General features: G+C 41.0%; 1 protein-coding gene across 3 annotated transcripts; it reads left to right on the plus strand.

The window, feature by feature from the left end:
* The first annotated feature begins 5,706 nt into the window (after nt 1-5,706).
* LOC133860923 (serine/arginine-rich splicing factor SR45-like) lies at nt 5,707-24,646 on the plus strand. 3 transcript variants are annotated; one of them, XM_062296592.1, is made up of 7 exons: nt 5,707-6,053; nt 19,550-19,680; nt 20,574-20,620; nt 20,723-20,803; nt 20,894-21,038; nt 21,127-21,352; nt 24,301-24,646. In XM_062296592.1, the coding sequence occupies exons 1-7, from the start codon at nt 5,866-5,868 to the stop codon at nt 24,314-24,316; spliced, it is 834 nt and encodes a 277-aa protein (XP_062152576.1). In that variant the 5' UTR covers nt 5,707-5,865; the 3' UTR covers nt 24,317-24,646. The 3 variants fall into 3 exon arrangements, with proteins under 3 accessions (XP_062152576.1, XP_062152575.1, XP_062152577.1); XM_062296591.1 differs by having other exon boundaries at nt 5,708-6,053; nt 24,330-24,646; XM_062296593.1 differs by having other exon boundaries at nt 5,709-6,053; nt 24,361-24,646.

The following is a 24,646-nucleotide window of genomic DNA, read 5'->3' on the forward strand; positions in this document are numbered from 1 at the left end:
ACACTTAAAAAATCCAACAAAAGACTAAACTTTAGCACCAAACAAATATATATAGTGCTCCGATGGGTGGCGAAAATCATGAAAATAAAGAAGCAGAAAACTTACAATAGGAAAATGGCGAGAGAGAAGGGGGGGGGGGTGCTTCGATGGGTGGCGGTCGATGGGTCTTGGTGGCCGGCGCTCCGTCGATCGAAAAGGGAAATGGGTTCGCAAGTCGGTGCTCCGTCGACAGAAAAGACAAATGAAGCCTGTGCTCTGATGGGTGGCTGTCGCTCGGGTCTTGGTGGCCGAAGCTCCGTCGACAAAAAGGGGAAGGCCGTACGGTGGGGGAGGCAAAAACGATGGTAGGCGAAAAATTTGGGGGGAAAGACGAAATGGAGAAATGAGGGAAAATGAAAACCTAAAGCCCACGATTTTGGTTTAAACGTAGGGAAATGATAGGCAGGGGACACTCATCCGTCCCCTGTCCTACTTTTAATAATAAAATAATATATTATATAAACAAAAAGTGAAAAAATCAGAAAGAATAAATGAAAAAAATATATAATATATTATTTTATTATTAAAAGTAGGACAGGGGACGGATGAGTGTCCCCTGCCTATCATTTCCCTTAAACGTAATGCCATTTGTATTTTTTCCTTTTAATAACAGGGGACTACCACTTAGGAAAGGGGCGGATGAGGGACGGACAAAAGTCTCATGTGTAGCATTACTCATACTTTACACTTGGTGTTGTATGTTGGTGGGTCTTGTAATTGTTTGTAAGTTTCTTCTTGTTGTTTGTAGTTAACGGTGGTGTTCGTGTTGTATCTTGTTGGGTTGATTTTGTTGATTTTTTGAGTTTGTAGTTGCCATAACTTATGTTGGTGTTTGTAATAGGTGTTAGGTGTTGTACCATGTACACAAAAGAATTGATGTTGTCTTCGTTTATAAGAATTGCGTTGTTTTGAAAGTTGTATTGTTTCAATTGATCTTATCTTCATATATAAGAACTATATTATTTTGAAATTTAGCATGTGTTTGTTAAATTGAACAAATGGAGTTACAAAAACAACATATTTCTTTACTTCATTAATTATATCCTTGTGTTTACAAAAACATGTACTTCATGCTTAATTTCCATGTACTTAATTTTTGCAATCAGGGCCATGAAACATTGCATGGAAGATAATGTATATGAATCTAAACTTCTTGTGTTATCCTCTGAATGTTTTAAGGGATGCTTACACTCCATTGGAATCTTGATGCCAAAGTTAGTGATACTGATATAGCAGTTTTCTCAGCAAATAAAAAAGAATTTGCAAAATTAACTATGGACTGTTTTTGTAGGGATGTTATGCTCCAACATTACCAATATCTAGTAGGTAGAATTTGACATAATCTATTGAACCAACCTAAATACCATTAAAAACATAATTTGATAAATCAATAAACATATCATTCATTACAGCTTGTTGAGTTCCAGAACCAACCAAATCAGCAAGTCACAACTTACATCACAATATACGACTTCTATTATGTTACATCACATAAGTAAGATGAAGGCTCATCCTTATCAATTATGTGCTTCTGAAGTCATAGTGAATGTCGGATCAATTCTGCGCTTCTTAGGCTTATGTTCTCATTGCTGCCTTGATAGAAAACTACCCATGACATGCTGATGGATTCAAACAGTTCACAAGAAACAGAACACAACTCTTTAAGGTGAAAGAATCATCTACAAGCTCAAATCTGCCCACCACCAGCTGTGGAAGTGTTGCACGCAGAGCATTTGAGGTGAACAAAGCTCCACTGCAGGCATTATTAAACCCTCCTAAAAGAGAAGAAAAAACACTGTATTAACAGAGGACATTGAAACAAACAGATGTGCTTTGACAAGGAAGCTTTTGGTTGGTCATACCGTTAACCTACCCCACAGCTTGAAAAGGATTGATTCCATATTTGAGCATTGCAGTAATATTTGTTGGCAGCTGTGGTCCAGTGTCCTTATACGAGTATGGAAAACATGACAACATTACTAAATTTCATCGCATTAGGCTTCACACATTAAAACATCATGCTTCGAATATAAATAAATAAATATCATTCCAAGTAGAACTAAACAAACCATGGTACTTAACACTTTGCTTACAGGTACTTTAACACTTTCACAGCACAAAGAATCTAACATCACAAAAATCCAAAGATTTCAATTCACTCTTGAGAATCAAATGGCCCAAAAAATAGAATCAACAAAATAATCAATAACCAGATGATAGAATCAACAAAATAATCAATAACCAGATGATAAAGACGAAAGAATAAGATAAAATGAACCAAAATTGAAAACATTTTATCCTCGACCCACAAACACAAGAATGAAAAAAGAGTGATAAAGCTTCTTACTTGATAATAATAAAGCAAAACACCATAATATTCCAAACACCACTACTCAAAAGAGAACACCCAATACTCCATTACATTGGACCTACAAAATCTAGAGATAAGACTTGGTAAACCACCAAATAGTTCTGGAAAACTTGTTGTAAATTGAAAACATTCTTCAAAGAATGAATACCCATAACTCAGTTCTATCTCCAATCCACAAAATACACTCTTATTAACCAATTTAATCAATGTGTATGCTAAAGGGAGCTATAGATCATATGGGTATCCAAAAAAAAAAATGGCCGATTGAATGCACAACCTAAATCAAGCACCAAAAATAACAAATACATGCAAAACCCAGATGAGTGAACCCCCAAAAAAACAAAGAATAAAAAGCAAAACAGATTGGTGGTGTCGTGGTGGGTGGGCGTCGTTCGGTTGGTGGAGGTGACCAAACCACGTGAGGTTGAGATAGATTGGCTGGATGGCGGGCGGCGGCACTGCTTGGTGGCGGACGGAGGCACTGGATGGTGGCGGCTACGTTGCTTGGTCGGAAAGGGGGAGGAAAGAATTTGGGGGGAGAAAAAGCTGGGGGGAAATGAAGATTTGTGGGAAAGAAACCAACGCACGTTTTGGTTTTGAATTTGAATTTTTTTTTTTAATAGGCTGGTTAACCAGCAAAAAATACGGACTTACTCTTCCTCGATAAGACAAAACTCAAGATATGTTTTAGACCTTTAGATCTAATCAAGGGCCAGGATTTTAAAATTTGAGAAGCTCAGATTTCTTAAAATCTGAGGGGATCCGAATCCCCAAAACAATATAAACAAAGAAGTGTGTTGCCACATGCCTACATGCGCCGACAGAGCTTGCTCTCGTGGATGAGAACTACATGAAAGAGAGAGTCTCGACAACAAAACCTTCAAATCTTTAGTTTTTGAGCACACTAGGAATGTTATAAGCATTTGATTGCAAATTAGATAAATTACAAGGACTAATTTTACTTTTTTTTTTTAATCGGTTAAGAAAAAAAAAATACTTGCAGCCTAACGAGGACAAGGGACTGCTTCAAAATTTTACGATATCACATTTAGTTGGCCATGTGTACGGAATTCATCCGATTTCAAAAAAAATTGAGACGTATTCTTAAATGCTTGCTCTCAAATATAGTGAAAACCACCCTATATTATTTTAAGGGATAAATGTAAAACTAGTCTATTGGGGATAGATTCTACTCAACCCGATTTAAGGAGGAGATAGACATTTAGCAACTACTCCAGATAAATCAGGTATCAGTTATCTCAGTAAACTCGGATTAGGATTCTACTCCAAGTTGAATTGAAGTAAGTAGTCATTATTCGATCCGTACGTGATCCTATCCCCAAGAGAATTGGGATAGGGCTCTAATTAGTCCAAGTATAGTTTGATTAGTAGTCCTATTCTTGGTAGAACTGGGATAGGACTCATGGTCCAATCAGATCATAAGTCAAATAAGAGATCAGATAACAAGAATGATTAGATTAGAAGTCTAATAAAGGATCAAAGTTCAATTAGAATTCTAACAACAATTCTAGATCAATAAGGAGCAGGAATCTTAATTCAGGTTTGATTCAACTTCTTTACCTATAAATAGGCTCATACTTCAGGTATGAACGAAGACTCAATTTTTATGCACAAAGTATTATTTTCTCACAGAAGCTAATTTAGGCATCAGAGAGGACCCCCGGAAAGGTCCCTTAGTTTTTGTTGTTTTGCAGAATTATTGAGAAGCGTGAAGAATATAAGAAGAACGTGCAGATTCACAATATACCAGAAACTGTACCAACATAGTCTTGTTATTAGCTTAAATTACAAATCACTATTTGCGGTATAAAAAATAGTTCAAAGGTCATCGGAGTAGGCAAAAATAATAATTTAGTCCCTACAATCAAATTCAGTCAAAATACTTGACAGATTACACTAGTGTACCATGCTAATACCAAACAAATGATGACACGTATCACTATTAATAAAAAAATATATTAAAATATAACTATATAAAGTAAAAAAATTAAAAACTTAAAAAATTAATTATTATTATTATTATTATTTTAAAAAAAAGTAAAAAAAATATGGGGTGGCATGCGAGCCACCCCTAGATCTGATTGGAGGTTATCATGGACACCAGCCACTTTCTCGGTGGCTTGCGTGCCACCCCTGGCCATGGGGTGGCCACGTTTTACTGCCAGCCACCTCTGTGGTGGTACGCGACCACCCTCACCTCGAGCCACCTCCACCCCCTCTCCCAAGGGGTAGCTGGCACCCTTTATATATATATATATTGTAAGTTTTTAATTTTTTTTTTTATATATATATTTATTATTAACAGTGGCACGTGTCACCAATGAAATTGGTGTTGACATGACATATTAATAAAATTTGTCAAGTGTTTAAAGGAATTTGACTGTAATGAATAAATTGTTATTTTGGCCTACCTCGATGACCTTTTAATTAATTTTTATTTTGTAAAAAAAGATTTGTATAAATTAATTTTGCATTTATCCCTTTATTTTCATTTGTTATTTCATAATTGGAAGCGGCAATAAGCACTCTTAATATATATTTTTTTGGTTAAATAGCTTAGTGGTACCTGTAGTTAGGCCCTAAATCCAATCGCTGTCTCAGTTTCAAAAAGTGTCACAGGTGGTACCTGGCGTTAGGCCCTAATCCCAGTTGATACTTCTGTTAGTCCTCCGTTCATTTTTTTAACAAACATGTCCTGGTAGTTACGTATTTCATCTAGCTCGGATGAGACACCCACGTGGCACATGTTCACATGTGATACTTAAGATTTTAGTGCCACATGGGTTGAGGAAAATAATAATAATAAAAAAAATACAAAATCATAAAAAATTAAAAAGCACAACTGCTAATAAAAAAATACCTCATTTTTAAAAAAATAAAATAAAATAAAATTTGAAGAACAACAAAATGTGGTGACCGTGTTTTTTGCCTAACTGATAAAATTATTGGTAAAAATTACTCCTCTTTTACCAAAAATGTAGGTAATTTAGTCTCCCAATTTTTTTTGTCCTTCAAATTTTTATTTTTTTAAAAAATTGAGGTTTTTATTTTATTATTTTTCTCATCTTACGTGACAATTAAAAGTATATATATCACCTGTGGTACATATCTATGTGACTATTGAAACAGGTGTCAAAATTCTAAGATATGTGACTTAAAAGTCCGTTAAAAAAATAAATAGAAGATTAACGAAAGTAACAACTAAGATTAGAGCCTAAATCCAGGTATTTGACACTTTTTAAAACGGTAGCGAAAATTGGATTTAGGCCTAAGCACGTGTGTTTTTTCTTTTTGGGTGGCTTATTTTCGGTATGCCATTTTTACCGTCAAAACCGGCAAACGAAGCACGTTCGGCCCGCAGTCTGCTCAGTGCTCATTTCCCAGTTCACCTATTATAGAGGACGATCTCACTCTCACTTCGTGTGCCATTAGCCATGGCGAAGCCAAGCCGAGACCGTCAGTCTCCGTCGTCTCGCTCCCTGGTCGAGAGGGGCTCGTCCTCCGGTTCCCGGGTCAAGACGGGCTCCTCGTCTCGCTCCCTTCACAACACGGGCTCCTCCTCCTCTCTCTCGAAGGTCTACACGGGCTCAGACTCCCGTTCCAGCTCTAGTCTCGTTCCCAGGTCAATATGTCCATCTGTCCTTTATTTTAATTTAATTTGTAAATCGTGTCATGTCCTTTGATTTTTATGGGCATTTGCATCCATTAATTGCATATTTTAGGGTAAATTTGATTTTTCCTTTCATTATAATACTCTTAGCGCATTTGACCAATAGAAGGCTATTTTTGGTATTTCACGCTATGGAAACAAGGGCAAAATGGGAAGAATATGGTCTCACTTTTTCATCCAAACATATGGCCAATTCTAACAGAGTGGCTTAAATGCAACAAATTGGTTGTTTGCCAAAGTATATTTATCCCAATAAACAATTCGAATAAAAAATAATATGTAGATTAGAACAAAAAATAATGACAAAAAGCATAAAGGGAAAAACAAAACCATAGAAAATAAAGACGAAAAACAGAAAGTAAAAAATACTAATATAATAGAAAAGAATTGTCTTTTATGTATATACACGTTTCCCAGTTCGAATGAACCTTGAAAGCCAATGCGATCCATCAATTAAGTATTTAAACAATGTGCATTGCACAAAGAAAGAAAAAAGGGTTAAATACAAAAAAGTCTCTCAAACTATTACCCGTTCTCTGGATGACCTCCCGAACTACTAGTGCTTGCAGTCCAGCCCCCAAACTACCAATTGCTTTTTTTTGTCCCCCTCCGTCAATTTATGCCATCTAAGTGAATGAAAACTGAGTCACGTGCACGACACGTGACTCTTTTAGCCCAAAAGCCCGAAAATGCCCCTCTCTTTGCGTTTGAAATTTCGACAATGCCCTTGGTTAAAAATACACGAGTATTGCGTAAAAGGTGGGACCAAATGAATCCTTATTTACAAATCTGCCATTTGTAAAGAGGGACTTCGAAGGTGGTGAGTGCAACACCACCTTCACTACCAAGCTCTTAGCTGGCACCGCCGCGTTCCTCACCATGGCCTACATTCTTGCGGTAAATGCCTCCATACTCACTGACTCTGGAGGCACCTGGTCTGCCTCCGAATGTGTTCCTGTCTGCTCCGACTCCTCGGTCTCAATCTCCAACTAATCCGGCTCCAACCTCCGGGTCATCCAGCCTGACGAGGTTGCAATTTCAACCTGGTCAATTCGGGCTATGAGGCCGACTTCGAGAGAATATGCAAGGACCTGAGTTTCTTAAGTGTCCATTGCCGAAGTGCCCAGAAGGGCTTCTAGTGCCAGGTCTTCACGATCTTCGGATTAGATGCATGCCACCCACATTACATCATATATATGGTGGTTGAAGATCAAGTCTTAATTAATACTCACCATTGCATCTTTGGTTGCTTAAGTTGCCCAACAGCTACTAGCCGTTGGAGACAATGTTAGAGACAATGTTTCGCTGTGCCTGTGAAAATGCTTCTTCTTTATCTTCTCTGTTTATATATGCTTTTTGAGAAGAGATGATCAGCAAGCATGGTTTGAATGGGGTCCCACATGATTCTAAGTTAATGAATGCGGCACCGGAGACGGTGAGCAAGGCTGTTGACCCTTCTAGCGTCATGTTTCTTGAGCTCGAGAATTGCACAGCCGTCACAACTAGAAGTGAGAATTAGGCTTAAAACTGACTACTGAAAATACCATGCTTCAAACAACCTTTATTAGTTCATATTCTGAATCTCGATAATTGGGGGTCAATATGCTTCCATCTTGTCTTGGACCAGCGCAACAATTAAACATCTTATCTTCCCTACCCTAGCGGCCTAGCTATACACTCGAATAGTTTTGCTTCTTAGTTAAGCTGATTAGTATAGTATCAGAAGAAGCATGAGCTAAGAAGTATTACGTCACAAGTGTATTCGTATGCTAAAGCTTGAAAAAAAATCCATGTGTGATTGTCGTGGCCAAGGTTCCAATTCTAGACAAACAGAGTAATTATAGCCTAATAATAGGCCGCCATTGGTTCTTGAAGAAAACTATGAAGATCCTAGCGTAAAGAAATAAAAATCTGCAAAGAATCACCGGCCAAACATTTTGGGTCCATGCATGTGAGGGTGGGAAGCTAGAGGGAATTATGCTTGACAATGCACATAAAATATCCATGCTTCTTCACAGAATCACTAAGAAAGTATACTTGCACATGTTCCTTAAAGCATACACACATATACATAGCTATGTCAGAATGTTTAGGCAAGATGCAACGTTTGAAACACACGTATCTGTGACTAATTAGTTCATGCAAAGCCCTGCAGAAAGGTGAATCAAAATTTAACAAGATTTAGAGGAGTCTTTCACATTTTAAGACCTTTGCACTTTGCACCCTGCTACTTTGTTCACCTCTGTTTTTATGTTTAAAAACAGAGCTTCATTCCCTATGATCCCCCATGTCCTTTTCTGTTTCCCTGGTGTTGCATGCAATCTAGTGGAATGAAATGCATGTATCCATGAAGCTTCATTCCCTAGTTGCGAGTGAAATGCAGGAAAAAACTCATGTGGCTGTTGATCAGAGGTTCTAGTGGCCGTTGATTTGTTTTTTTTAAAAAAAAACCGGTAGTTTCTTTAGGGTTGGGCTGTCAATCTGTGGTGGTCTGTTCCTCTCTCTGGTGGCTATTGGCGTTAATTTGGGGGTTGTTGGCGTGTTATTCTGTGGGTGTCATGAATTTTTGGTGGGTGTCGTGCCTTAATTTGAAGGTCGCGTGGTGCGGTGAGAAGTGCAGTCTTGAAGAGATTGTTAAAGTAAATTCAAGTCAACAAACAGGTGGACTGACAGCAGCCATTCACAGAAAACAATTGTCCATGTTTTCTGTGAAAAGCTATCTCAACGTGTAGCTTCCCCTGCATGCAGCCCTTTGGTCTCATTTTGCCTATTTTGGTTTCCTTCTTTCACGCTCATGTTGATTTTCATATTGATTTCTTGACACTTAGCTTCTTGTAGAATGGTTCTCGACTGTTGTAAAAACCCTCTGTAGAAATGCTCTAAGCCATTTTGGCTATAAATACAAAGGCTTCTCACTGTTTTGGTTCAAGTAACCAAACAGTTTTCCCAAATCTTTCAAAGATTGCCTTGATTCAGGTCCTGTGCGTTGTAGGGTGTTTCTTGTATTTTTTTGGCAGTTTTATCAAAGAATTATGGTTTTCTGGGTATGAGCATGGTGTGAAGAATCTCTGGTGTGGTTCGGTGAAGATATTCTGAGTGTGGAGCTTCTGATGTGTGTTCTAGGTGTCGACATGTGAGTGCTTTGCAACGTGTGGTGATCGTGCTTGGGTATCGGCGGTCTGGTGTGTTCCTGTGGTTGCCGGAAGGCGACGTCAGAACAATTTCCCAGCTCCAGTGGCTGCCTGAAGGCGATGCCGATTTGTGTGTAGCACCGAGCTGCTGCCTTGACTGGAGTCGCCGGGGTTGATGGAGATCTGACCGTGCGACCTGCGATGGAGTCTTGGAGATTGAAAAGAAAATAAAAAAATTCAGCTTTAAACTCAAAATAACGGGCGGAATTTCAAAGTGAAAGGAGAGAGGTATTTTCGTGTTTTGGGCTAAAAAAGTCACGTGTCATGTGCGTGACTTGGTTTTCGTCCACTTAAACGGTACAAAGTGACGGATGGGGCCAAAAAATAAGCAATTGGTAGTTTGAGAAGCCGGACTGCATGCACTGGTAGTTTGGAGGGGCCATCCGAAGGACGGGTGGTAGCTTGGAGGGCTTTTTTGTATTTAACCCAAAAAAAACTATTCAATGAACAACAATGTAAACTTAAAAATCGGCAAATCTTCTACCAAAAACAATGATAGAAAACTCTCTCTCACCATCATTTTCTTAAATTAAGTGTAAAATTTACAAAAGAAAAAAAAAAAAAAGCAATTTGAATAAAAACAATAAGGACATAAAACGAAAACAAAACAACAAAAAATAAAGACAAAAAACAGAAAGTAAAAAAATACTAACATAATAGAAAAGAACTACCTTTTTTTGTATACTTTCCCTGTTCCAATGAAACTCATATATATGTTTTCAGATACCGCTATACAATTACAACCCGTCTTTGCTCAATGGATACAAAACACTCATTCTTTAGCACCCGGTGCAACAGCCCCTGGTGCAACAACAAGCACCAGTTTGACTTGGGGGGGTGCTGATTTAGCGGCAGTGGGCGGAAAAGTTGCTTTGTTAGTTGGCTTAATAGCTTGCTTGGTCCGATTGTTCATGTTGATGGTCCCGAAATTGTTTACCTGGTACACCGATTCCAGGTCAACTTAACTTGGTATTGATTCCGGGTAACCATAGAAAAGGAAAGGACAAAAGCGGAATGAAAAGCGTCCATTGTCTCACAGGGCAAGCTTACTTAGTTGAAAATAGAAGAAAATGGTTGAAGTACTTATTGCCAATGTAACCTAAGCAATATTGTAGTTTCCCAGCCAGATCTAGGCATAGGAAGAAATCCTGTCAAATAGAGATTTTTTCTTTCGACCATCTTTTGCATATAGAACGTAAAAGAAACTACTTTTAGATGTAAGAGGCCTATGGATTCTTCACTTTCTTCTTCTCCCTCTTGCTACTTAGCTAGATTATGTGAATTTGGAGTGTGGATGGAGAGTTTTAGAGAGGATATATGATATGAAAGCATAAGAAAATAAGAGACACAGAGGACCCCTATGTTTTAATTGTGTGTACGACCATTCCAATCTCTCAATTGGCTGTGGTGGCCCAATTTCGTCAAACCAACCATAAACAACAATTAAGAAAAATCAAACACCCTCACTTGCGCGACAGATACATGCGGTAGGCATTGTGACACAAATGGGTGCATTATTTGCATACTTCTTGGCTTCTGGGGTCCACGTCTTCGGCTCTTCAACAGCAAGGGCAAGCTTGGCAACTGAAAATGTTGTTTTAATAGTGTCAAACCTAAACAAATAAACACAACGCGTGTTCACTTCAGCGTAAGGGATTAAATGTGTGTGTGTGTGTGTGTGTGAGATTAGAAAGTGTAAGTAAGCTCAAATCTGTGTGTGTGAGTGTGAGATTAGAAAGTGTAAGTAAGCTCAAATAGTTCAATTTGAAATTGTTGGAAGAGACTAGAGACATATGTGCCCTTGACTGAGCTTATATATCTCTGTCTTTTTACTCGTATGTATCAACCCTCCTTCTAGACTCTTTCACTCCAGCGGTGGCGCGTGCTGGCGCGTCCCGCTAGGGTTCCTTTCTCTCGAGTTCTATAGGGGATGGCTTTGGAGAGGCGTTTCTCCATGGAGGCCAAAACTGACATAATATGTTCTTTACTTGTTAAAAAAAAAAAGGTCAATTTGAAATTGTTGGAAGAGACTAGAGACATATGTACCGTTGACTGAGCTTATGTCTCTGTCTTTTTACTCTTATGTATCAACTCCTCCTTCTAGACTCTTTCACCCCAGCGGTGGCGCGTGCTGGCGCGTGCCGCTAGGGTTCCTTTCTCTCGAGTTCTCTAGGGGATGGCTTTGGAGAGGTGTTTCTCCATAGAGGCCAAAACCTTCCTCTTCTCGATAGAGGAAGGCAAGCATGTGCTGAGAATGGATGAGGGAAGGAAAGGCTTCTTAGGGGTTGTGCGACTGGGTTTGCAATATACTGTTTGGGTTACTGCAGCGGTGAAGGAGGCATTGTAGTCTTAGGGGGTTGAGGATTTCGTCAAATCCTTATGGGAAGATTTGAAGGCTTGGATTGTGAGGCTAGGCTACAATAAGGATGGCCGATTCTTGGAGCTGGCGGTTTATGCAGTGGGTGGCCAGAGAGGGTTCATCTTGTTCGCGGAGGGACGATGAGGGCGGGGATGGAATAGAGTGGCTGATGAGTTTTGCAAGGTGTTGGTCTTCATGGAAACCACGTCTAGGTCTTCTTCCGTTGGTGTGCTGTCTCTGGTGGAGAAGAAGGATGGGAAGGAGGGCTTGGGTGGGGCTTGGCCCTCTTTGGGTGGTGCTCTTCCGTCGTTTGCGAAGGTGGTGAGGTTAGAGGGTCTTGTCAAGTTGCGGATTCCGATGGTTGAGAGGCGTGAGCTTGATCTTCTCCCGGCAGTGAGACTTGCATCATCAGAGGAGGTGAGGTTGGCCATGGACTGCTCAGTGTTGTAGAAGAAACCGCTGGGTAAAGACTTGATGCTGAATCTACAGAGCAAGGGACATCCAACACGTCTTCCCTCTGCCCAAGGCACACCAGGATCAGCGAGGAAGTCTCCTCTCTGACCTAGTGACGGCGCATGAGAGCGCGTCCAGCTAGGGGTTCGATTTCTGTTTCGTCCTCTCACTTTCTCTATCTCTCTTAGCCTCATGCTTGGTCCGCTAGCTTTGTATTTCAGTCATCTGTTTCGTTGGGTGGTTTTTTGTTCGGCGATGTAGCTATTTGGGTTGGTCGTCATAGTCCCGGGGGTGTCGTAGATGGATAAGATTTTCTTAGTGGAGTCGAAGTCTTTCACCTTCTCGGTTTTGGGTGGGGCGTCGACGTTGAGGGTGGAGGAGAAGAGGAAAAATTTTCTGGGGTGTGGTATTTTTGAATGCTTAGAGCTCCGAGTGGCTTGCGTCGATGTTGGAGTTGTTGTTGGGTCTCCCGGCAGAGCAAGATTTTTTTAAGTCGTTCGGAGAAGGTGAGAAGGTGAGAAGGTTCTAATTGCTCGGAGAGGTGGTAATAAAGCTGGGCTCTATTTAGAGGCGACAACATTCGGGTTGGGCGGTCGGAAAGGGTCCATTGTTATCCCCGTGGGCCGTGGAGGGTGGGGATGGTTGAAATTCTCCGACGAGCTAAGAAAGGTTGTAGACTTTTTCTCAGTCTCAATGGGTGGGGGGCTCGGCTCCTCTTCTTCATTGGAGAAGAAGGCGGTGGAGGATGTTCGGCCGACTCTGAGCTTGGCTCCAAAGTGGACGGGGCGTTCTTTTGCGGAGGTTTTGAGGTCGGATTCGACCACTGTCGTGAAGACGATGCCCATAGTGGGTGATGGTCGGTCCTGGTTAAGGGCTTCGTTGGCGACACCATGCAAGTAGGGTTGGCAATTCTGGTCGGCGGGTCGGGTTCGTGTCGACCCGACTGACCCGATTACACAATCGGGTTCGACACGAACCCGACCCGATTATTAATCGGGTTGAGTTGCAGAACCCGAACACGACCCACTTCACATTCGTGTTACCCGAACACGACCCGGGTAACACGATTCACTGATTCAGCAATTTCAGGCTTTCAGCCGCTAGGTCTGGCCGTCTGGGACTCTGGGTCTTCCTTCTTCATTGCCGACTCGCTGACGCTATTACCATGAAGGCTCAAGCGCTGGGTCTTCCGTCTTCGTCGCTGTTACCATCAAGTGCTGCTGGGTCAGAGGGTCTTCCGTCAGAGGGGGAAAACTGGAAAAGGCCGAGTGGTTGGCAGTCGCGCCGGTCGGGCGTGCGGAGTGCGGTGGGCGGGCGGGCGGAGAGCGGGCCGACGGGAGTGCTACTGTGCTAGGGTTCCACCGTTTCGAACTTTCGGCCCTCTCTCTGTTTCTCACTTCTCGAATCTCACTTCTCACTTCTCACTGTTCTCAGTTCTCACTTCTCAGGAATCACTGAATCTGATGTTTGAGTTTTGAGTTTTCTCACTTTTCTGAACTTTTTTATTTCAAGTTAGTCGGGTTAGCCGGGTTAGCGTGTTAGTGTTAGAGTTAGAATATACTAGTTTTTTTTTTAAAAAAAAAAAAAAAAAAAACTTAACCGGGTCACATTCGTGTCTGGCGGGTCAACCCGCGGGTTGACCCGCCATACACGATTACAATCATGTCATAATCGGGTCGACCCGATTATGACCCGAACCCGATTACAGTAAACCCTAACCCTATTTTCCCGTGTCGTGTTCGTGTCGGGTTCGCGGGTCGTGTCAAAAATTGCCAACCCTACATGCAAGCTTGATCTTCTTCCGGTGGTGCGGCATGCAGAGGCTGTTCCGAGATCGGCAGTGGATTGCTCTTCTTTGGAGGCTCACCCGCTTGATCTGTTGGACAAAGACCAGTCTGTACGTCCGCAGGGTATGTACTCTCGTTTGAATTTAGAAAATTCGAGATTGCGGACATGGCGTAAGTTGGGTCCCGGTTTTTATTTGGCTTTGGGCCGGGCTGTGAGGAGAATTCTGACTCGGTTTGCCGGGTCAAGGCTGTTTCGAAAACTTTTAGGTTTTCGCGTGGCCCGACACAAGCGGAAACCTATAGTTTCCTGTTCGCCGCCATCCTCGCCAGAGACGTCAACGGAGGTGTCCTCTAGGTTGGTTCTGAATCGGCTCCCTCCTGGGGGTTTGGAGGTTACAGCGTTGGGAGCTAAAGAGGGCGCGAGTCCAGCTTCATCGGCTTTTGTTGGGATTTCCAGGCCGGAGCCCTCGTCGGCGGCAGATACAGGGACAGTTTCAGGTACGGAGGTTTCTTCCGGGGGTGAGTCGAGCAGGTCCCAGGTGTTTCCGGCGGTTTCTAGCCGGACTCCAGCCTCTAATATGTTCGGTTTCCCCCTTCTCCGGCACCAGATCTGGGTTTTCCGGCGGATTCTGCTTCCGTCTCTTTTAAGTTCACTCCTTTGGGGAAGCTTCTGATTCCTAAACCCCTTGCTGCCCCTTCGTCTCGCGCCGCAGCAGCTATTTTAGGAGAAAAGCTGCGTTCTCCCCTCCCTGTGGTGGTTTCTAAGTCTTTTCAGTGTTACTACAGGAGGGCGAAAAAATTGAGGGAAGGGCATTCTGTGAAGTGGAATGATGGGCTACTTTCTGATTCTTTGGAAGCCGTGAAGATGTCAATTGGCTTCGTTGATAAGAGGGTTACAGGTGCAGAGCCGCCAGCTGAGAAGGCGGCAAAGCCTCCTGCAATGAAGAAGTCAGTGACGCCAGTGCATCAGGGCCTTTTTAGGAAGGGGTTTCTCAACCTTCCCCCGATTTCAGTCCTTCCCGTGGCGCTTCAGGAGGTCAACAATGGTGGGGTGGTAGGTCCTTCATCCCCTTCGAGTGGTTGCTTTAATGGTGTCTCCCAATCTCGGAATTGGCCAGTTGGTTTTGATCATAATAGGGAGATTGTGGTGTGGGAGGAGGATGAAGATGATTATTGGGATGGTTTGCCCTTAGATTGGGCGATGGATGGGGATTTTGGGGAGGAGGCTTTGGCTATTCGGGATGCCATGGAAGAGGAGTTCCAGTTTTTTGCACGCCAGAAGTCTAAAGGGAAAAGGGAGCTTCTAAATTTGCATAGTTCCATCAACTATGGTGACGCGAACTACCCCTCTAGGCGTAGGAAAGGCAAGGCACACATGTTGTAGGTTTGTTGTGCCTTGACGGGTAGTGGGTAGTATTGTTCTTAGTTGGGTTCTTTTGTAGCTTGTTGTGGTTCTTTTGGTTCTTTTGTGTTCTGGGGCCTTAGTGTTGTGGGTTTTTTTGGGTTAGCTTTGGTTTTCCCTGTGTATACTTCTTGTGTACTTAGGGGCGCCTTACACTTTCTTTAATAAAGTTCTTCTTACTTATCAAAAAAAAAAAAGAAATTGCGGGTGTAGAGGAACCTTCTAGTGAGATTGGTGGGTTGGGTCTTTGGGTCATTGATGGGTCGCTCGTTTGGTTTCGGGCTGGGTCTTATACCCAATCTCAATTCTAAAGGTTTTCATCTGGGTTGGGCTTTTGCGAAGCCCAAATCTAAGAAGTGGATTGAGATTACGAGTCAAGGGCTCCCTTTGGATCCTGAAGCGGGTTTTGAGTTTTCTGTGGATTTTGGGTCTACATCGGGTCTTCAATGGCCAGAGGTGACGATGACGGTCGACTTGGGTGGCGAGTTGTCTTCTCCGACCAGTTTTGAGTTTTCCTTTCCTCTTGAAGGCGTCGAGTCTTCCTTGATGGCCACTAATCTCTCTGTTTCCAAGGGATTCGCAAATCTCTCTAGGCCGGTTTCTTCTGATCCGGAGTTTGCCTCTGCATCTCCAGGTGTGTTGTTGTCGGCAATCTCTTCCCCTTGTTCAGCGTTTCTGGGTCCCCTGCGATTGCTTCTTCTTTCGAAGTGAGTGCTCCCTTTGGGTGGTCAAACTTGGATTCTAAGGGATTTTCTGAGGGGTTTTCTTTGGCTCCCGAGCTATCTGTAGTTGGGTCAGATTTCAGGGTCTCTTCTTTGGGGGCGACTGCGTTGGGAGAAAGGCTCTGCCTTTCTCTTCCGATTATGTCGAAGAGTGGGGCTCCCATCTACCGTTTGAATCCAAATCTGTTATGAGATATCATCAGAGATCGAATGCAAAAACTGCTCAAATGGATACTTCTATATTTGACGAGGCTGTGTTAGCTCTTAGTGCTCCAATGACGCCGTTTTTGGGTGCTTCTTCTCAGGCCTTGGGCAAGACTGTGGTCCAATCTTCGCCGAAGCCAGGTGGGGGAGTGGGTAAGTGGGTAAGTCTCCTCTATCTAGTTTTCTTTGGCGAGGCTTCCTTCTCCCGAGTGTTCCCTCCCCTTTGAGTGGTTGTGCTCCTCCAATCACTGATAAGTGGGGCTGATCAAATACCCGTGGACTCGCCCCAACCCGCATGCCCCGTCCCACCTCGCCCTTAAAATCGCTGGTTTTAGTTAATTTTTTGCGGGTACGGGTCCAAAAATACTATCCCCGTGCGAGGCGGGGCTGGTTGCGGGTTGGGGTTTTTAAAAACCCCGGGGACCCGCCCCGCCCCGCACAATTATAAAAAAAAAAAAAAAAAAAACCCTAGCAGTGCCGCACCCCCCCCCCCTTCATATTTTTTCCTTTCTTTTCTTCCTAAACCCTAGCGCCGCACCCCTTTGCCTCTTCTTCTTCTTCACGATTTTTGTCGTGCTGCGTTTGCTCCAATGGAATTATGGAAGTTGATAGGCCTCGCCGAGTCACCGGTTTTGTGGGGATGTCATGAAGCTCCAGATCAAGGTTGACGAGGAGACCGGGAACGGCGGGAAGATCGTCGACGCTCGCTTCAAGAGGCCTCCTCGAGTCACCGATCCTGAGGTCAGTGGCCTCTCATCCCTTTTTTGTGATTTGTTTGAATCTGGCTTTTGTGATTTTTTTTGTTTGAAGCTGATTTTCTTGTTTGGTTCCTGATAAAATCGAGCTTTGGTTTGTTTTCTCATGTTTCTAGATCTAGGTATTAAACTCGCATATTCGCGCACAACCCGCACCCCCCACCCTGCATCACCCCGCACCGCACGGGTTTTTCCCATTTTGTGCGGTTTGCGGGTGCGATTTTCGCAACCCGCAGGGGTGTGGGGTGGTGCCAGAAAATGGGCATTCCCCCCCCTCCCCCCGCCCCATGCTCAGCCCTAGTGATAAGGAGGTGAATTTTAGGTCGGATGGCTTGATCCAATCTTAGAAGTGGCCAGTAGCTTTTGGCCCGTATGGGGAGATTGTTGTGTGGGATCAGGGAGATGAGGTTTGGGTTGGGGAGGAAGGAGACTCCCCTTACCCCTTGGGTGTTTGTCCTTTCGACATGCCCTTGTTTTGGGCATCGGATGGTGTTGAGGATGAAGATTTATCTTTCGCGATTTTGAATGCCATTGAAAAGGATTTCCATCGGGTTAAAAAGGGTATGCGTCTTAAGACTAAAGGGAGGAGAGAGATGTTAAATCTGGAAAGCTCCACTAGCTATGGCGATGCAAGCATGCCCTCTAGGAGAACGAAAGGAAAGGCTCAGGTGCTGTAGCGTTGAGTGCTTCTTGTGGGTTTCTGGTTGAAGGGCTAGGTCCTTGTGGGTTTGTTTGGGTTTTTTTAATGATGCTTTGAGTACTTCTTGTGGGTTTTGAGTTTAAGGGCTTAGGTCTTGTGGGTTTGTTCAGGTTTCTTTTTGTGGGTTGTTTTGGTTGTTCCTGTGTATACTTTTTGTGTATTTAGGGGTGCTTTACGCTTTTTAATAAAACATTTCTTACTTATCAAAAAAAAAAAAAAAAGTTCAAGATGTTTTCGTATGTAGACTGAGTGTTTATTTTTTTTATGATGAAAGTTGGTACCAATATAGGAATTTTAACTTAGAGCATACTCCAGTTTTTTAATTAGAAATGTGATTTAAATGTTTTGATCATTGTTGTCTTTGATCGTAATAATTTACATGCATCTTTTTTCTAGGGATATGCATGCCATTGTAGTATTCTTTGTTTACATGTGCCTGACATTTGTGTACAAGTTCCTTCTTGTGTTGTCCATACATCTCCGCTTGAACTCTTTGGGTTAGTAGACTTTATAATAGGCATACACGATCTCTGTGCCGGTGTTTGACCTATTGTTTTTTACATTTGTCTGTTGACGTGAACCTTTTTTTTAATAGCAGCTTGTTTGGAATGGATGTTCCCTTGGGAGAATATGGCTTTCAATGATCCCTTGAGGGGTTTGTAACGTGCAAAGTTTATTCTGAAAAACAGCAGAGAATGCTGATTAGTTAAAAATCACTCCTAGTTAACATGAGAAGATTTAACATGCTCTTTACAGATAGGGTGGGTTTAGAAAATGGATTCTAATCTTGAGTCTTCTTAGACTTCGGATAGCCTAATGTTTATTCATTTGAATGCTCTCATTTGAACTACTCTGACAGGTTAGCCAGACTTCAGGTGGTAAATGTTTGACCTCTTCATCTTCTCGATCCACATTTTCCATCTTCATGATTATTTTCAATTTATATTTACACTTGTATGGATAATGTGACCTGCTTTTGCATCTAACAATTCGTTTTTGACTATTTATGAAATATCTAGAGATGTTTAAAGGCGCTTTCTTTTATTAACCCCCCCTCCCCCCCAAAAAAAAGAAGAAAAAGTCACTTGCATATTGGAATGCATGCACTATGCATTTTTATGTTAAGACCATTGTGCAGTTCTCCGGAGACACAATAGTGCTTAGCTAAATATTAATTTAACTATCTTAAGCCATGTCCTTTTTGGGCATACCCCATATTTGAAGCATTGGCTACAATAGTACACAAGTTCGCAAGAGAAACATGCAAGTGTAAGCGATATTATGTACTCTCTCCTAGCATAGATGGGAATATTCTGGTTCATACCTAGGATTTTTAAGATTGTCTCCCTCAATTGTTTGTCCATGCCTTCAGCTACACGGTTTCAGTTACCCTGTAGCTTTCATTGCTGGAAAGCAGGTTTGCAGCCCTATGTTACTGTGAGTCAATTTTTTAGTTATAATATTAGGGAATTCTTCTGCTTGTTTTAAATGATATATTTCTATTTTTGACATGTGGTTGAACTCTATTTCCTTTCTTACACGCTTTACTCAACTATTGAGCAGGCTATACTGTGATTCCCAACTTCCTTAATAATGGGGTGAAATATATATAGGAAGTAGCTTTTGGGCATACCAAGTAGAGACTTATATTGAGTACTTCGAGTGTTGGCCACTTGTTACTTGCATTATCTGTGTAGAATGCATCTGCTAGATTTTATATTTGGGTTGATGAGCTTATTGTTAAAACTTTTCTTTTCTCTCTCTCTTTTTTTATTTTTTTATCTTTTTTATTTGTTCGTATGGAGTTCTATTAGCATGTCAAGATCCTCTAATAATAGCTCTAACTATTATTTCATGCCCTTGATGGTCTGATAGTATTTACTCCCCTCTACAAAAAGAAAAAATGAAAAGGAAAGAAGAAAGGGAATCCTCTCCAAATTCATTTGTTCTTCGCATTAACAACCTCGACAGCACTGTGGATGAAGGCCAGTTAAAAAAAATATTCAGTAAGTTAATCACTTATTTTTAAATTTTTAATGATGTCTAACATTCTTCTCTTACACTCTTTATTTCACTATTGAGTAGGCTATAAAAAGGTTACTGTATAGTTTGGCATGAAAAGTAGAATCTTGTTTGCGACCATTAACCCTTTGTATATTTTTCACAATGTTGTCCTTTCTTATTTTAGGAGTTCACAAAGCGATGATAGTTGTCACTGTTATCTGTGCTCGTAATAGCTTTAGCATGACAACTAAAAACATTGTCATTGATTGTTGTGTAGCTTTCACATGACAATGAAGGCATTCAAAATTTTCAGTTTTCTTTCTTTTCTTTTCTTTTCTTTCTTTCTTTCTTTCTTTCTTTTTATTTTTATTTTTATTTTTTTTTTTCGTTTTACTTGAAGATATGTCATGGCTTTATGAAGTTATTGTAGAGTTATTGAATCCGTAAAGTAATGAGCTTTATTCTACTATGCATGAATCGGTAATTATTGAAGGAACCTCTTATTATTTATTGACCATAAGGGATTTAGTAGCTGCTATTTCTTATGTTGATATTTCAATTACCGTTCTTTTTTTAAAAATAAAAAATAAAAATAAAAAATAAAAAATAATTTTTTAATTTTATTTTATGTGGCTCAAATGATGAAGGCCTTGGACTTTGGTGGCATAACCATCAATTCTAAGGTTCGAATCCTCTTGGGTGCAAACAACTCATTGGGGCCGTGCCTAGCAAAAGCCAGATTTAACTGATTTGTGTGGTAGGGGGTGCATTATACGGGGCCGGGGTGTGTTCTTCTAGGGTGGGTACCCGAAGTAACCTTGCCTTGGGGGTTCCCTGTCATATAAAAAAAAATGGTGGTTTTTTATGTTCTTACCCGTGTTTTTGTACTCCTTAGGTGTTTTTGGTAAAGTTGTTAATGTGGAGCTCCCAATGGATCACTCTGTAAGTTTGTTGTTGATGCTGGATCATTTTTTAAAGCTTGTTTCCTGTTTATAGGTCATTTTTTCCTGGGGAAGTCATTTGAAGCTTGTTCTATGTTTGCAGAACAATCTTCCAAAAGGATATGGATATGTGGAGTTCAAGGCAGAAGAAGATGCTAAAATGGCAAAATTATACTTGCATGGTGTATGTTTTAGTGCAATGTTGGAGTAGAATTTGTAGTTGTATGGAAACATGTTGTCAGGATATTGATGCTATTAATTTGGCTTAATGCAGAACAAAATTAATGAGAATGCTATTAAAGTAAAATTCTCATTTGTGTCGCTACCCTTAAAAGCCATTACCACTTTGTCGAAAATAGACGCTCCCAAAACTAACATTTCTGATGGTGAGAAGGATAGACTCAAGCGGCAGAGGGAAGGTATGCCCCTTACACTAGGTTTGTGGAGTGGTACATCGTACATATTGTTGTTGTGTTTTCTAATAGTTCTTTACTTTTGATGAATTAGCTTCTCCCTGTCGGAAGCCTCTTGCCTCACCAAGAAGGGGATCCCCTGTACAAAGGGATGGTTCTCCTAGACGACCGCCAGATTCTCCTCTACGTCGTCGTGCAGATTCTCCAGTGCATCGTCGAGTAAAATCTCCTTATCAATGTGATGATACACATCCGAGGAGGAGGTCCACATCTTCAGGCAGAGGTCCATCTCCACTGATGCGCAACAGATCCCCTTCAAGGTTCGCTACAAATTACTATCTTGCTAGTTTCATGTAGTAACTAATTTTGATGGCATTCAACAATGTTAGTGATTACATCTTGATGCTAATCATTATCGAAAAATTTGTGGCAATAGTCTAACAGATGAATGACCTTTTCCTTTTTGTTAAATTACCTTTTGACCAGTAATTATTTTGATTATCTTTATGCTCTCCAAAACTCTTGTAATTCAAGCTCAGGGTTAGCTTCTATTTTTTCTCCCCGGTATATAAGAGGTTGTGGGCAGCAGCGCATGGGAGTTATTACTTTTGATTGTCTTTAATATCTGCCTTTGGCTTTCCTAGGGCCCTTGAGAACTCTTGGCTTTATGCACAAACATGTGTGCGGTGTTGTATGCTTATGTTTAGAAATTTACCAACTTGTATCTTGAAAATTACACAAGGTTTATACTTATCAAAAAAAAAAAAATTATACAAGGTTTATAACAGTTTTTGTTATGGACTTTAAGTTGTGGAGCTCTAATGGATGTTGTAGGATTGATTCATTTGAGGTTATGCCACCGTGTTTGTTTTGGCTGCTGTACATGAGGAAGTGGTGGGGATTTCTTTCAGTACGTGTGCATTATACCTAGATAGGTGATGGATTTGTTACCTTGTTGGAAAAGGCATACTGGTAGTGCAATATGGATGTAGTTCCTCTCTTATGTGGTGCCTTTCAAAAGAAAGAAATGCTAGAATTTTATGTAGTTATCATTACCCCAGCTTAACATGCACATTTGCAGTTCATTATGTGTTGAAGTCATTTATTTAACCCTTTACTCTTGGCTAGAGTGATATTGGTAGGTCATGGCATCGCCAGAAGTGTATGGATTGTCATTATCTTGTTAGTAGGCAATACTAGTATTTCTTTCTAAAGGCCAAGTTAAAATATGTCCATTTGTCCGTTATTTTAATTTTAATTTTTTTATATAAGTAATTGCAATTTATAAAAATAAGGGCAGAGGGGCGCAACCCTTATACACGGGAAGCATACAAGAGAACCCCTAAAAGTGACGAACAGAGAATAATTTTAAAAAGTCTACATAAGTAAAAACATTCAAGCTATGATGGAACGTTATCCAAATATATAATGTATTGAGCAACTGCTTCCATAGCTCTACCATAGATGTCTCTATATCTTCAAAGAGCCGCGCATTCCGCTCCCTCCAAATACACCACAATAAGCACAGAGGAGCTAACCGCTAAGCTTCTTTAGCACAACCATACCCAATCGCCGCCCCCCAACTATTCAACAACTCCAACACTATTCGTGGCATAATGTCCGTTATTTTAATTTGTAAGTTGTGTCATGTCCTTTGTTCTTACGGTGCAAAGCTGATTTTTGCATCTTGCATAAAGCCTCTCTAGAGTAGAGGGTGATGAAGTCACATTGAAATTGAATCCATGTGGGTGGTTTTTGATGCCTAGGTTGGAAAAAAACCTGGTACCAGAGGGTGATGAAGGTTACTGGCTGTTTTGATTCTCAGAATCTCCTTCAGATTCCTGCTGAAACTATGGTTCCCAATCTATGACCAATGATTTCAGCATTTGAGATTGTCATGAATCTGAACCCAAAAAGTACCATTATCAAAACTAAGTTCCTCTAAAGTTGAATCTGCTTCCCAATTATTCAAAAACATAGGATGGCCTCTGATATTCCAGGGAGCATGTTCGATAACACGATTCATATCAGTGGGAGCCTGAAAAGTAAAAATGAACCAGTTATCTTCGATATCCTAGATGCAGAAGGAATCAAGGAATCTCCAAGCATGCCTAAGATTGGATCTGACCACTGTTCTAGGGATGGGCCTTGAGGAGATGATTTTTTCCACCAGAGTGGGAGGCGGAGGGGTATTGGGGGTTGGGGAGCTGGTTGAAGGGGAGGGGTGTTGTCGCTCGGGCTCATTGCAAGAGTTTGATGTATGAGGTGATCAATATCAGAAGAAGGAGGATTCATGAGTTAAGGGTAGGCCCATTAGATTGACAAAGCTACAAGCTGGTTAAGCAAAAGATGCAAAAGCAGGGAGAAGGTGCAGGATATTTTCGGGGACTCTACAAATAGAGTGGGCTTCGTTAGTGATAGAACTTACCCTCATGTGTTTTGTTAAGTTTAAGGTCATGGTTTTGAGGCTTATTGATGGTGGTTAGGAATCTCAAGGTTTGTGTCTATTATTTTCGATAAGGATTAGATGATCATATTTTATTAGTGATCATAGACAAAAGTTTAATCAGTAGTGACAGGCTAGAGCTTGACCTCATTTGAGTGTGTGTGTGTGTGTGAGAGAGAGAGAGAGAGAGAGAGAGAGAGAGAGATGATCAAAACATGTCACTAAAAGATTTTAAGACAAAATTTCATGATTAAGAACATAGAGAAAATAGTTTAGAATAATGAGAAATCTACAAAAACATAGCTACTTTTTCATGTGAAGAGTATTTAGTTCAACATCGAATTCAGTAAAATATTGGTCCAATAAAAATTGAGTGGTCCACTTTATATTAGATAAATTGGAGGTAATATATAAGTTGCAAACGATGCTGTTTGCAGGATAATATCCAATGCACTTTTCCATTCCCCCTTTCTCCTTCTCTGGTGAACCTCATCACAGACTGCTCCATCTAGACTCGCAGATTTCTTGCTTTGCTATAACTTGAATCATGTCAGTTCTCCACTCAGCTAAGGCTCTGTTTTCTTGGGAAAAAAAAAATTGTGAACATATGCATATTTTTGTAATATATATGGGGAATAGATTTCCTTTGCAGTAAAATTTTACTTTTGGTGTAATGCCTAATTCATATAGTTTAATTGTTCATGTTAGCCCTTGAACACTTGTCTTTGTTATTTCTATCTAACCTGGTATGTAGACTGACATTACAGTTTACAGTGATGTGCTTTTTTGTTTTGTTTTTTGACCAATAATAACATTCCACAGCCCTCTTTTACACTAAATTTCTCAAACAGGTTGATGACATGTTAAAATTCGCCCATGCAGCCTCCGTTCCTGATTCCATAAAGGCTGAATTGTTGCTAAGAATTTGAACGTGTGTCAGGAGCAGCTCTTTGACACAGTAGCCTTTGTTCAGGAGAGGAGACAGATATTATAGGTTCCTTGGGGTGGAGGCAACCGTACTTTACTGTAACAACCAGCGGAATGCTTGAGAAAGTTTCATCCTTTTATTGCTATAATGATGAGAACTGATAGAAACCAGTTCCTTACGCATATAGTAATTATTACTTGCAAATATTTTCATTGGTAACGTCTTAGATTTTTGCTCTCT

This window comes from Alnus glutinosa, chromosome 2 (genome assembly GCF_958979055.1).
Source record: "Alnus glutinosa chromosome 2, dhAlnGlut1.1, whole genome shotgun sequence".
In the NCBI taxonomy this organism is placed as follows: Eukaryota; Viridiplantae; Streptophyta; class Magnoliopsida; order Fagales; family Betulaceae; genus Alnus; species Alnus glutinosa.